Source organism: Oncorhynchus clarkii, chromosome 2 (genome assembly GCF_045791955.1).
Source record: "Oncorhynchus clarkii lewisi isolate Uvic-CL-2024 chromosome 2, UVic_Ocla_1.0, whole genome shotgun sequence".
NCBI classification, from domain to species: Eukaryota; Metazoa; Chordata; class Actinopteri; order Salmoniformes; family Salmonidae; genus Oncorhynchus; species Oncorhynchus clarkii.
Window position 1 is genome coordinate 51,427,567 of NC_092148.1, and position 15,377 is coordinate 51,442,943.

Sequence of the window (15,377 nt, forward strand, 5' to 3'; positions counted from 1 at the left end):
GAGGAGGATGGCATTGGAATATCTCTACAAGTAGGGTGAGTCAACATATGTTCTACTTGCACACACACGCACACAGAAATCAGAACCATGGACAGGCACATCATATTTAGCTTACGTTGATTGCAGGCTGCCAGGTTACAGGCCAGGCTGCCAGGGTGCAGGCCAGGCAACAGGCTGTTAGCCAGCCTGACAGCTTAGTGGAGTCTTAGTGGGATCTGACACTAGCAGTCAGTGTAGTCAGCTCAGCTATCCCCATTGAAACCTTGTCTGTGCCTCGATCTAGGTTGGGCAAAACTAAACATGGCGGTGTTCGCTTTAGCAATCTCATTGGAATGAAGACCTCCTCCATTCCTGTCATTATTGAAAGAGATTTTGATATCTCACATCTCAAAATAGGGCTACTTAATGTTAGATCCCTCACTTCCAAGGCAGTTATAGTCAATGAACTAATCACTGATCTTAATCTTGATGTGATTGGCCTGACTGAAACATGGCTTAAGCCTGATGAATTTATTGTGTTAAATGAGGCCTCTCCTTGTCCAACATGTCTCCGGACCTACTCACTGCCACAGTCATACTATGGACCTAGTTTTGTCCCGTGGAATAAATATTGTGAATCTTAATGTTTTTCCTCATAATCCTGGACTATCGGACCACCATTTTATTAAGTCTGGAATCACAACAAATAATCTGCTCCGACCCAATCCCAAAGGATCATCAAAAACCATGCTATAAATTCTTGGGCAACCCAAATATTACTTGATGCCCTTCTAGACTCCCTCCGCCTACCCAAGGACGTCAGAGTACAAAAATCGGTTAACCACTGAACTGAGAAACTAAATGTAACCTTGCATAATACCCTAGATGCAGTTGCACCCCTAAAAACAAAACAACATTTGTCATGAGAAACTAGCTCCCTGGTATACAGAAAATACCAGAGTCCTGAAGCAAGCTTCCAGAAAATTAGAACGTAAATAGTGCTACACCAAACTGGAAGTCTTCCGATTTGGCTTGGAAAGACAGTACCGTGCAGTATCGAAGAGCCCTCACTGCTGCTCAATAATCCTATTTTTCCAACTTAATTGAGGAGAATAAAAACAATCCAACATGTATTTTTGATACTGTCGCAAAGCTAACTAAAAAGCAGCATTCCCCAAGGGGATGGTTTTCACTTCAGCAGTGATACATCCATGAACTTCTTTGAAGAAAAGATCATGATTATTAGAATGCAAATTACGGACTCCTCTTTAAATCTGCGTATTTCTCCAAAGCTCAGTTGTCCCGAGTCTGCACAACACTGCCAGGACCTAGCATCAAGGGAGACACTCAAGGTTTTTAATTCTATACATTTTGACACATTAATGAAAATAGTAATGGCCTCTAAACCTTCAACCTGCATCCTGAACCCTATTCCAACAAAACTACTGAAAGAGCTGCTTCCTTTGCTTGGCGCTCCTATGTTGAACATAATAAATGTCTCCCTATCCACCAGATGTGTACCAAATTCACTAAAAGTGGCAGTAATAAAGCCTCTCCTGAAAAAGATAAACCTTGACCAAGAAAAAAAACTATCGGCCTATATCGAATCTCCCATTCCGCTCAATTTCTTTGTTGAAAAATCTGTTGCACAACAACTCACTGCCTTCCTGAAGACAAACAGTGTACACGAAACGCTTCAGTCTGGTTTTAGACCCCATCATAGCACTGAGACTTCACTCGTGAAGGTGGGTGGTAAATGATCTTTTAATGGTCATTCTTTTGGAGAGATTGGAAACCCAAAATTGGTCTACAAGGACAAGTTCTGGCCTGGTTTAGATCTTGTCTGTCGGAAAGATATCAGTTTGTCTCTGGATGGTTTGTCCTCTGACAAATCAACTGTAAGTTTCGGTGTTCCTCAAGGTTCTGTTTTAGGACCACTATTGTTTTCACTATATATTTTATCTCTTGGTGATGTCATTCGGAAACATAATGTTAACAGCTGTACATTTTAATGAAACATGGTGAAGCCCCAAAACTGCCCTACCTGGAAGACTGTTTCAGATATAAGGAAGTGGATGGCGGTAAATGTTTTACTTTTAAACTCGGACAAAACAGAGATGCTAGTTCTAAGTACAAAGAAACAAAAATATTTTCTGTTGGATCTGAACAATTCATCTTGATGGTTGTACAGTCATCTCAAATAAAATTGTGAAGGACCTCTGTGTTACTCTGGACCCTGAACATATCAAGACTGTTACAAGGACAGCTTTTTTCCATCTTTGTAACATTGCAAAAATCTGAAAATTTCTGTCCAAAAATGATGCAGAAAAGTAAATTCATGCTTTTGTCACTTCAAGAGTAGACTACTGCAATGCTCTACTTTCCGGCTACCGGATAAAGAACTAAATAGACTTCAGTTAGTGGTAAACACAGTTGCTAGAATCTTGACTAGAACCCCATAATTTTGATCATATTTCTCCAGTGCTAGCCTCTCTACACTGGCTTCCTGTAAAGGCAAGGGCTGATTTCAAGGTTTTACTGCTAACCTACATTACATGGGCTTGCTCCTACCTATCTTTCCAATTTGGTCCTGCCGTACATACCTACACGTTCACTACGGTCACAAGACGCAGGCCTCCTTATTGTTCCTAGAATTTCTAAGCAAACAGCTGGAGGCAGGGCTTTCTTCTGTAGAGCTCCATTTGTATGGAATGGTCTGCCTACCCATGTGTGAAGGTGAACGCAAAGGCACTGGAGCGACGAACCACCCTTGCTGTCTCTGTGAGTCACTGGCTTACTGGTGCTCTTCCATCCCGTCCCTAGGAGGGGTGCGTCACTTGAGTGCGTTGAGTCACTGACGTGATCTTCCAGTCCAGGTTTGGCGCCCCCCTCGGGTTCATGCGGTGTGGGAGATCTTCATGGGCTACACTCGAGAATCCCCGGATTGGGACACCTCCATAGGCCTACATTTTCAGAGAGGTGAAAATTCCCCTCTCCACTCCCCTCTACAATATGAATCTAAAGTATAACATTTTTACATCAACGGCCATGTAGTTGACTCTCAGACAAGCATGGCTTCACTCAAACGAGTTTGGCTAAAGTCCTGGTGCTAGCTGGGATTCCAATTGATGTTTACTTTGTGTCAAAATAACTAATTGTTTTCTTTTGCTGAACTTAAATAACAACAGTCCAACCTTGTATAGCATCATCTAGTCAAATTGCATCAGTTTCATTGGGTGACTTTTAATTTGAAGGCGAACCGCCGATTCCGCTATTGTTGTCCACAGCACACTGGTCTATGAAACACTGACAGGTGAGAAAGGGCGACCGACGGACTAACAACAGCGTTAATGGAACTTTGTTGCTGATTTCGTTATGGGTAAGAAACTTTCTGACCGGTTCTTATTTATTTAAACTCAGTTCTAAGAGCAACAGGCGCAGTCCTGTGCAATTTCTCGTGGCACCAACATATATTGGTTTAATTCGATATCAGGCTCTCATTTTGCGCTCATAGAGAACATGATATTTTCACAACGTGTCTTCCTTCCCCTGACCACATTTATAGTTTTTGATATAATTCTATAATTTAGCCTAGCATAACCTACTGTTAATGTCTTTCTTATATGTATTATTGCCTCCTTTTACTTTTGTGTTAGCCACTACTACGACTAAAACTGGCTACTTTTGTCTGCTTTACAATATTTAAACAATCAAACGTTACACTGTAACAATGTTCTTCAATCAAGATTAGCTGGTGACGGCGCAACATCGTATAACGAAATTATGTTTGTACATGTGTTTCTACAAACCCTCATCCAAACGTCTTGCACTTGAACGTTCTGATTTTTACATTTCATTTTGCAGTGATATGTGGCGATGTAATCTGCCCAGCAGCTACATAATTCAGTCTGTTGGCCCATTTAAAAACACATAATGACCATTAACAAAGACAGTACAATCTAAAGGACCAAACAAAATGTACCATACTGCCTCTCTGTCATTAATATTTATAAGCTTATTGATCTCCTGTTCAGGGAGTGGTTCTTAGTGTGTTGCACCCAATGATATACATTTACACTAGATCACTAAAAGGGGTGCAGTTTTGAACACTACGCGCCTCCATCTTGGCACAACCCACCATAATAAAAAAAAAAAACATAAATTCACCAACTTTGTACATTGTAGCGCAAAATATGCTGATTTCAAATCTGATTGCCGCCTAAACTTTATTCGTTCACTTAATGGGTCTCTCTCACGTCTCTCCCAAAGATGATCTATTGCCTCAGCGAACTGACTGTGTCTGTGAATAGGGCTTCCACAGGCCACTTCGTGAATGACCACATTACTGATTCGAGATAGCTATTTTTATGCAGATATTGTTGATCAGTACAATAAAACAAGCTCAATAACTCAATGCATGCACACACACCTATTGAATATGCATTCAACTGTATTATGAATAGGCCTAGGCTTGATTTACCCAATAGAAATTTACCATTAAAATAAATGATCACTGTTACCAAAGTCAAATTGATTATATGATTTATTCATTAATGCATATATGGCTGTCACTGAAAATTGTTGACGTATAAAATTGAATGATATTGAACTCAAAATTTGCCCAACGATTAAACAGCACAGTTTCTCTCTGGCTCAAGTGCCATTCTCTGATTTTGGTTAATATGCCTTTTTTGCTGTGGTATCGTGATAGTATTGAAAATCGTGATACCAAACCCGGTATCGATGTAAACATTTTGGTAATGTGACAACACTGTCACATAAGACCTTTACCCTTTACATCTTCCATGATAAAGTCATTGGATTTGTGAGAGAAAAGAAAGTTGCATCCTTTCCTCCTGATCAGCAAGGACTGAAAATAGGGTAAATCCATTTGAATTCAACCACTTTTTGTCAGCATTCATTTTGATTTAAACAACTTTCCATACATATTTGCTCATGGAAGAAGCAGTCAGAAATGTACTTTTTGGACCAGAATGCCAAAACATTCAGTGTGTAAAGGGGCTCAAAGTTGACCCATTTTTCATACCCCACCATACCATGCGACATTCATGTCTTCATCACTGTAAAAGATAAACGGTTGATTGATTATCATTTAAAAGCTTAAAGTGTTCTCAAATAATTTGATTATTTCTCTAAAAAAATATTTTTAATAGATTTTTTTCAACCTTTAACATCAATTATCTAAACACACATATTTTCATATTCACATACAGTTAATTCGGAAAGATACTGCCGCCACCGTGCTTCACCGTAGGGATGGTGCCAGGTTTCCTCCAGAAGTGACACTTGGCATTCAGGTGAAAGAGTTCCTTCTGGCCACGATACCATAAAGGCCTGATTGGTGGAGTGCTGCAGAGATGGTTGTCCTTCTGGAAGGTTCATCCATCTCCACAGAGGAACTCTGGACCTCTGTCAGTTACCATCGGGTCAATGATTTCTCAGTTTGACCAGACTGCCAACTATAGGAAGAGTTTTGGTGGTTCCAAACTTCTTCCGTTTTTAAGAATGATGGAGGCCACTATGTTCTTGGAGACCTTCAATGCTGCAGGCATCTTTGGTACCCTTCCCCAGATCAGTGCCTCGACACAATCCTGTCTCAGAGCTCTACAGACAATTCCTTCGACCTCATGGCTCGGTTTTTGCTCTGACATGCACTTTCAACTATGGGACCTTATACACCTTAGACAAGGTGTATGCCTTTCCAAATCATGTCCAATTTAATTGAATATACCACAGGTGAACTCCAATCAAGTTTTAGAAACAACTCAAGGATGATCAATGGAAACAGGATGCACTTGAGCCCAATTTCAAAGCAAAGGGTCTGAATACTTATGTAAATAAGGTATTTCAGTTTTTGTTTGTTATACATGTGAAAGATTTTTAAAATCATGTTTTCGCTTTGTCGTTATGGGGTACTGTGTAAAGATTGAGGATTTTTTAAAATTTAATCCATTTTAGAATAAGGTGGTAACGTAACAAAGTGGAAAAAGTGAAGTGGTCTGAATACTTTCCAAAGGCACTGTATGTTGTAGCGTATACCCTATTTCACATCATCTGAGGTTTTTGTGTTGTGCCCGTCATGATTTGAGACTCAACATGCTCTTGAGGACAGGGTGGGTTTCATTTCAATCGTATAAATATAATTCATAGAATGGACCTATCCCTTCAGACCACTGCAATTTAGCTGGTATACCATTGACATTTTTATTGAAATTTTTACCACACCCACCATTGAGCGTCAACTTAAATGGTCATGTCTATTCATTATCCATATTTCTATGATTTCAATTGGTTTCCTATTGAGTTTGACAGTATAATTTAAAATGGATATTTCCATTCAAGTCAACATTTTCTGATGTGTGGACACCCAACCCTGTTGGTGGTAGCATTTGAAAGTAGAAATGTCAATTTCTTTCTCTTCCAATTTTAGTACATTTATCAGTCAAAACATGACACCCACCGTGCATTCAAGAGTGGGCACAACACAAAACCTTAGATTATGTAAAATAGGGTCTAAGCTACAACATATGGAAAAAATGATAATTGCTGTTAAAAGTTTAGAAAATTACAATTTGTCTTATTAAAAAAAAAACTTTTTTTCTTCCAGCTTTTAAATGATATCAAACTCAACCCTTTATCTTTTCCAGTGATGGTATGTTGGGGTATGGCATTCAGGTCCAAAAAGTTACTTTCTGAGTACTTCTACAATGGGCAAATATCTATAGAATGTATCATTCAAATCAAAAGGGCTGCTTTCAAAAAGTGACTGAATTCAAATGGATTTACCCTATGGGCTTAGAGGATTTTAGTCTTCTCATTGCTCTGTTTACTTTGCCTTTGTGCACAGACACAGCCATCACACCTTTCTGCTCATGATTTTCTCTCAATCGGTAGGGCTTAGCTGCATATGTCAAACCCCTTAACTCAGAAAAGATTAATGGTTAACCTTAGTCCATTCTTAGACTTTAGCATATATTCATGAAGTTATCTTCTGGCTGGGGGAGTTTTGTTAAAGGGTGACCGCACTTCCTGATTTGGCCTTGTTTTTCATCAATGCTCATTTAGAAATCCTTGCAGCTATGACAAAAGTCAAACTAGACTTGTCTTGAGGGTGTGGTTTGATGTGGTTGTTTCTTGGGTGTGTCTTTGGCATTCAATCACAACAAACAAGACCAGTAGTGAGTATAGTGAGGTAAGCTAATCTAGCTTTGCTATGGAGAGAATAAAGTTTTGAAGTTGAGGACTTCTCCTCTCCAGACTGATTCGCCATCTCAAGATGGAAAGCTAATTCAGTTCTTGGTGAAATACTGCACCAAATATCTTAGTTAGATGTAAAATTGCGAGACTAAGATCTGCTCCGCAAAAACGTCAAAATTAATGACCGATTTCTTGAGTTAGATTAATTAGATTAATTCAGACTTTTGAGGAAGTGTATACTAGCTACGGCGTCTCAAAATGAACAAACAGTACTATGGTTGCTTTTTTTCTCATTTTTCAATTGAAGGTCTTGTAAGCACACTCCTTCCTTTCGGCTAGCCGAGTTCGGCTAGGCACCAGCCAAACTGAAGCCTTAAGCACACACTGATATGCACAGCTCTCTGGGTGAGATTCTGTCTTCAAGTCTCCAGTGGTTGAGGAAGTGGCAAGCGGGCTGGAATGCATGACACTCTATCCTGGATATGACTGAATTTGCCTCAAACCATGGGTCCAGCAGGCAGAGTTCAATAAATACAGGCAGATGTAAGATGCAAGAAGATGACTCTCTTCTAATACCACTCCGTAGGCTGTCTAATTCAAAGCTTCCGCCAGAAGGAAGCTTTGAATAGGTCCGTAGCCGACAGAGTAATATGAGAAGAGTGTAATTGCTCAACTTATGCAGATATTCTAAACAATGTTTTGATAACTTTCAAGTTGTAACAGTTTCATGTAGAATAAACCATATTCTGCTAATATAACAATGTGCAAATATTATAGCTTCCGGTACGGTGTCACGTGTAAGAAAGAAGTACCCACTAATGTTTGATAGTACCATTCGACTCAATAATTACAAAAGACGATAAAAAGTAATAGATGTCTTGTATAATTTTAATGCTGAGTGTAAGGCCTCTCCCAATTCAGACATCAGTATCAACCTGTTTCAGGACTCCATTTCAAAAGTATCTCTTCTGCCCATCTGTTGAAAAAAACAAGGAAGGGTTGATGAGTGACACGTATCAAAAGGGTGATATTATTAAACACTTGTGATGTACTGTCTTATTAGCAATCACCTTTTGTCCCTTCTGAGGTGTTTGCCAATGCCTGATGGGCATGGTAGCATAGATCATAGTCAATCAGAGATGCTAATTCACAAGGGACACATGCCAGTGTGTTACTGATTGGTTGGCATTACTCACTCGGGCCCAGGAGTAGTCCATTGGCACAGACAGTGGAAGGGGACACCTTACAACATACAAGACATATAGCACTGATTACATGATTAATGGTGGTTAGGTGAATTCCAGGATAGATAGTATATTGACCAGATCAAATGTGCCCAACCTGATTCAAGTGTCCTCCATTACTCTGAAGCGGGACTGGTGTCTGGCCACTGCCTCAGCCTTCTGTAACAGCTCTTGATATGTTAGCAGGGTTCCCACGACGCTGCTGAACAATAAATCCACCAGGTTCTGTACTTGGCCTGTGAATGGAATAAAGTATCACCCAATAAACATATAGCGAGGAAAAATAACTTTCTCTAGTTTGGAAACAATTTATATGCTAATAGAGAGACTGTAACTACAGAATCCTTTCAGGCCGGTGACGCTGATGCCATGACTATGCAAACAGCTGTGTACATTGCTTGCTGACACATGTTGATATTTGCTGCCAGAGCCATAGCTGTATTTTTAGTTGACAAGTACCATCCTTAATTCGTTTTTGCCTTAGAAAATACACAAACATTAATGAGAACAGGCATGTTTTGGGTTAGAAGATGAAGCCGAAATGCTAGCTAGCTACTTAACTTGCAAATCTGGGTTAGTTATATTTTTTGTCAGAGTTGAAACAAGTTGGCTAGCCAGTTTGAGTTGAAACATAATTGAAAGCAAGCTGGCTACATCCTATGATAAGCTTGGAAGATACTATCCAAGATCCTGTCTTGTATTGATCTAAATGCCAATGTACTACAGTTAGCTGTTGTTAGCAAGGTAGCTAGCTAACGTGAGCTACACACATCTTCCTCTGACATGCTACATCACATTACACATTATCTTGATGTGGTGCCTTTTGGACCTCATAACTTTTAAGGGAAAAAAGTGTTTATATATATATATATTTATTTATTTATATATATATATATATAATACCAGTCAAAAGTTTGGACACCTACTCATTCCAGGGTGTTTCTTTATTTTTTTTTACTATTTTCTGCTTTGTAGAATAATAGTGAAGACAACAAAACTATGAACTAACACATGGAATCATGTAGTAACCAAAAAAGTGTTTAACAAATCAAAATATATGTTATATTTGAGGTTCTTCAAAGTAGCCACCCTTTGTCAGTTTCTTTTGTATGTGGTTTTGTTATAAACATTTTTTTACACCTTTTCCTCCCCAATTTTGTGGTATCCAATTTGTAGTTAGTCCTGTCCCATTGTTGCAACTCCCGTATGGACTCGGGAGAGGCAAAGGTCGAGAGCTGTGCGTCCTCCGAAAACACGACTCCGCCAAGCCACACTGCTTCTTGACACAATGCTCGCTTAACCCAGAAGCCAGCCACACCAATGTGTCGGAGGAAACACCGTACACCTGGTGACCGTGTCAGCGTGCATGCGCCCGGCCTACCACAGGAGTCGCTAGAGCGCGATGGGACAAGGACAACCCGGTCGTGGATAGCTGCGACACAGCCAGGATCTGTAGTGCTGCAGCTAGCACTGCAATGCAGTCCCTTAGACCGCTGTGCCACTCGGGAGGCCTGCAATTTTTTTAAAATGTTGGATAAAAGTAGAGACAGAGCTACAAAATGATATGTCATGGGAAAATAATTCTGCTTTGAAAGTTGATAAACTTGAATGTTTTGGTACACCTACTGGAGTGCTACTTTGTCTAGACCTATTCAACATTGTTCACACCCTCTTAAGCTTTAGCCCCGCCTGTCTCTTTAATGATTCACTTGTGAGGCCATGTGCTAAACAGAGGGAGTAAGATAGTTCAAGACTATTTGGTTGTTTACTATACTAAAAGTGGTTTAAGTAGTAGCCTACAATAAGGGAAGAACTCCAGGTAAAAATACACTCTCTAGTCCTTGGTTGATTGTTTACAGAAGACGTGCTACACCTGTGTGTAAGTGTACTAGGGAAAGAAGTGTAGTGGAAGTGTATTTTGTCGGCTGGAGTCACAGCCGTATGGATCTGTGCAAACCTGCTACAGCAAGTGTATCTTTTTTTTTTTGAAAGATTCTTGCTGATATGAAAGATAAGATCCATATGTTTCGAAAACCTTATCGCAAGCAATGATTATTAAACGATAAAACAGAGCGTCGGGATTGTATTTCACATGGTCCCACCAGTAAGCTGTGCTTATAGTTGAGAACCTTTGGGATTTGGATTTGATTTATTAGGATCCCCGTTAGCCGACGCCAATGGCAACAGCTAGTCTTACTTCGGTCAGACACACAACGAAAAAGACATTACAGGCAAAAGACTCCAATTTACATACATTTAAAAACATTAACATGTGTCACACATACATTGCATTTGAAAACTGCCTTGCACTGTCATCTGTGGGACCTTATATACTGTAGATGGGGGTGTGCCTTTCCAAATAATTTCCAATCAATTGAATTTACCACAGGTGGAATCCAATCAAGTTGAAAAAAGTAAAATTGTTTTGTTGACATTATCAAATAGTTTGTCAACCTTTTTTGTAAGCTTATATATCAAACTCAATTATATCAAACTCAACCATTTATCTTTTCCAGTGATGCAGACATGGATGTCTCATTGTATTGCGGGATATGCAAAATGGGTGAACTTTGGGCACCTCTATCTCCTGAATGTTTTCGCATTCAGGTCCAAAAAGTATATTTAACTAGGGGCAAATATGTATGGAAAGTTTTGTTCAAAGCAAAACCCTCCTAAATTAAACCTCTCGTCTTATAAAGGGTGCCTAGTCTCCTAATTAATGATGCAAGTTGGCCATCACCACATCTCTCTTTCTCCTTCAACCTTTTTCTCTTTTCCACTCTCTTTCAATCTCGCTCTCTGGGCAGAGGCTAAAGGGTCCAGCGTTCTGTCTGACCTACAGAGAGTAAAGAGATAATGCTGGAACGACCCAGCCCTAAAATCATTGCCCAACTCACCCACACCGCCTCAGTCACATTGGTCTCACACCGCTCTGGCCCTACTTTGCTGGTGCAACATGTATAGCAAGTTAAGTTTTGGGGAAAGAATAATACTTCGAAAAATAGATTCTAGATGAAAAGGGATCAAAGTTAAGGTAGAAGAAATAGACATTCTTCCTGCCTACCATTTGTCTATTTTGTCATCGTTTTAGAATTGTCTAATCATGTGGAGAAGTGATGGGAGTCAAGTTTATTCTACGGTAAGTGTCTCATTACTGATTTTGAGTAGAGGGTTTTATTTCTCCTGTAGGAAATTGATAGGAATGAAATCATGCTGTGTGCCCATTACTCTTGCAGAATTGAATGACTGTATGTGGATGACTATGCCGTTCATACCTCCCTCCTCATGCCTGTGCTAGAATGCAATGTCCTTGTGGATTGCACATGTAAGTATTATATTGCTGCACAGGAATCTTTATATTGGCATTTAGAATTGGTCATATTCATATAGATGTATAATTTTCCGACATTTTTATTAAGGATGATGATGATAGGATTTCTGAGCTTGAACTATTTATTAATCATTAGTTATAAAAGAGACATGAGGGTTGCCATAATGAAGCTGGGGGGGGCTGAGTGCAGGGAAAACGGTCACATGTGGCTGTACTGATAAGGGGAGGAACCGCTTACTTAGCTCCCTGCCTAGCAATAATGATGCAATGTTTAGCGATAAAGAGGAGACTGCACCCAAAGTGGGTTGGAACGGGTGGAACCATGCCTTTGTCTGTTCAGCTGTTCGATCCTCTGGGAAGAATAAACTTGGTTTGAGCTTTCATAGTGTCTGAGTATTTACTCTGATAATTACAATGCCTTATGGAGACACATCCTGGTCAGTGAGTTGGCGGTACAATATTTTATTCTAACCACCTGTGTCTTTCTTCCTTTTTGTCCCTACAGGGATGCCATACGCCATGTTAAGATAAAGACGACTGTGTTTAACATGCTTAAGCGGTTGGACAAAATCCGGTTCCGGGGCCAGCGGACAGATGTGTTTCTGGATCTGGGCGACTCGCCCAACACATCTGACACTGAATGTAGCGAAGAGATTCTGATGAAGCCTCGGCCCTCACTTGAAATGAAAGACACTGAAGAACTGCAAGACCCTGTAAGTGAATATCAGTATTAATAGAACCACAGAACTGGCATCTCTTCAGACTCTTTCACTTCACTAATTCTCACTGACACAAAACCGATATTTACCTCCTAACTTAGTTTGGAATCTTACAGATAACTTTGTTAAGTCTACTCACTCGTCATACCAAGGTGCCGCTTCCATTTTCGGGGAGGAGGGGGGGTTAGCCAAAATGTCCCCCCTTTGATACATGGCTTTCATGTTTATTCAACCCCCTTCCTGTTGATGTAGTTCACTCAAGCGAGGATGGAGAGAAAGACTTAGCAACCGCTGTCTGCATCACTGCAGGCAGAGTTTAGTCAAACTATACATGTGCCAAGGCCTACCGCCAACTCAACATCCCTGAACACATTAGAAGAACAGCTATATTTTTCATCCAACTATTTCATTTGACTGCATATTCTGGTGTGTTGATGTTCATATTTTTGTGGAGAGAGGTTGATCAAACTGCTTGATCTTTGAAGATCTACTCAGAGGAAAAAGTTGAATGCATGTTTTCCCCATTTTAACACCGATCAAAGTTATCATGAGTTATTTGATATCATTCCACACAGGGTCAAATTGATTGCGTTCTTTATGAAGTGTCCAAAAAAAGTGCAAAGTTGCTGACAGATGCACACAAAAGACGTAAAAACTTGGCACTGGTGCGAATGCTCAGCTAGCCGATCTGGTTCCTAAATATCAAGACCCAACTTGCACGTCGAGTCTAAATAAGAGAAGACAGTTGGAGATGTTGATCTTTTTAGGGTGGCTGTGTCTCAAACAAACTTTGACCTGGAACGCCTATGTGCAGTGGAATTAGGGCTTCAACACAGCCCCTGTAATGTCTAACCACAGACGTCTTGGTTCTGGGAAACTGGGCTTCAGCCAGTTCAGTACTGTACAGTGACACATTTTGTTTGTGTCTTGGGCTTGTTCTCATGGAAACAGGAACAGTGTGGTTCTTCTCACTCTGGTTATTTATCATAATCTTGACACCTTTGTCATTATGTTTTAATCGATTTATGAACTCGTGTCAAATAGATGTATTTACCCGCGTAGCAGGCCTGGCTGTCATTACTTACCACTTTTGATGCACTTCAGCTCTTTTATATCTAATTAACGTTGAGGTCTAATTTACACGGATGGAATACATTACATTTGTCAGCTAGTAGACCTAGTGAAACGTGTCACTGCTTCTCCGGGTAAATGGTGCAAAGAGGGACAGGGTTAAAGTCCATCTATTATTCTCATCATTTTACAAGCGGCACTATTGCAATCTGCTATTGCACTGATTTCTACCCTTCTGACACGAGCGGTCTCTCCTCCTGCTGAGAGGATGTGAAATGAAATCGACTTTGCCTCTCCCAGCTCTGTTGTCTGAGTAGTGTCGTACAAGTTGGCACTAGTGGCTATCTCACTGTAGCAGTCCTCTCTCTCTCTCTCTCTCTCTCTCTCACACTCACTTTCTCAATCTTTCCTCTTGCGCACTCTCACCATCTCAATCTCCTTTGTTTCTCTCTCTTTGTCAAAATCTTCGTTCCTCTATCAGTGCTTTGGGTCATGATACTAGGCATACAGGATTATACTGCTGTTTTTGAGCCAGGCTGGAGGGTGCAGGGAGAAACTGTAGGGTGAAATGAATTCTGCAGTCAGCTTGCCTCCATTTGTTTGTTTGGGTGTTTTGTGTGCGTTTGCTTTACTTTGCAATATCAGAATTTTGAGGTTCTGTGTGCAGGTGTTTTGAACCAGAGACTACGGTAGCTCACATCGGCAAGGAGGTTGTTCTTCTTCACTCACCCCTGCATTTGTGTGTTTGCCCACATCCAGGCTGGTCCAGGGACACTTACGATGCCTGCTGCAGCCATCCAGGACTACCAGAGGGCTGAGACAGATCGACTCAACGACTTGAAAGGCCACCTGGAAATTGCCTTACTGGAAAAGCACTTCCTACGTGAGTACTACACTTTATTTTTCAACCTAGGTGATAGTTTGTCAGACCTCTAGCCGGAAGTCTTTGATTTGCAAAAAGGGATATCATCACGTTTTGTTGTTTGATTGCCAATCTTCACAGCAGCTTTGGATATCTGTCTTTCCTGTCCATGTGTCTGTTGGGGCATTTTCACACATGCAGTCAAAAGTTTGGACACACTTTCTTTATTTCATTAAAACTATGAAATAACACATGGAATCATGTAGCAACAAAAAAAGTGTGTAACAAATAAAAATATATTTTAGATTATTTAAAGTAGCCACCCTTTGCCTTGATGACAGCTTTGCACACTCTTGGCATTCTCTTAGCCAGCTTCGTGAGGTAGTCACCTGGAATGCATTTCAATTAACAGGTGTGCCTTGTTAATTTGTGGAATTTCTTTCCTTAATGCGTTTAAGCCAATCAGTTGTGTTGTGACAAGGTAGGGGTAGTATACAGATGATAGCCCTATTTGGTAAAAGACCAAGTCCGTATTATGGCATGAACAGCTCAAATAAGCAAAGAGACATGAAGGTCAGTCAATCCGGAAAATGTCAAGAACTTTGAACATTTCTTCAAGTGCAGTCGCAAAAACCATCAAGTGCTATGATGAAACTGGCTCTCATGAGGACCGCCAGAGGAAAGGAAGACCCAGAGTTACCTCTGCTGCAGAGGATAAGTTCATTAGAGTTACCAGGCTCAGATTGCAGCCCAAATAAATACTTCACAGAGTTCAAGTGACAGACACATCTCAACATCAACTGTTCAGAGGACACAGCGTGAATCAGGCCTTCATGGTTGAATTGTTGCAAAGAAACCACTACTAAAGGACACCAATAATAAGAAGATACTTTCTTGGGCCAAGAAACATGAGCAATGGACATGAGACTGGTGGAAATCTGTCCTTTGATCTG

At 40.4% G+C, this 15,377-nt stretch overlaps 1 protein-coding gene across 3 annotated transcripts in view; it reads left to right on the forward strand.

Annotated features, from left to right (window-relative positions):
* The first annotated feature begins 3,217 nt into the window (after positions 1 to 3,217).
* LOC139369574 (GRAM domain-containing protein 4-like) overlaps positions 3,218 to 15,377 on the forward strand; it is a 43,216-nt gene continuing 31,056 nt past the window's right edge. Inside the window, exons 1-3 of one of the 3 annotated variants that reach the window (XM_071108833.1) lie at positions 3,218 to 3,358; positions 12,278 to 12,485; positions 14,322 to 14,445. In XM_071108833.1, the coding sequence (XP_070964934.1) occupies positions 12,321 to 12,485; positions 14,322 to 14,445 (289 nt within the window). In that variant the 5' untranslated portion in view covers positions 3,218 to 3,358; positions 12,278 to 12,320. Of the gene's footprint in view, positions 3,359 to 11,356; positions 11,581 to 12,004; positions 12,143 to 12,277; positions 12,486 to 14,321; positions 14,446 to 15,377 lie in introns of those variants that run through there. The other 2 variants (XM_071108826.1, XM_071108841.1) reach the window with 2 other exon arrangements.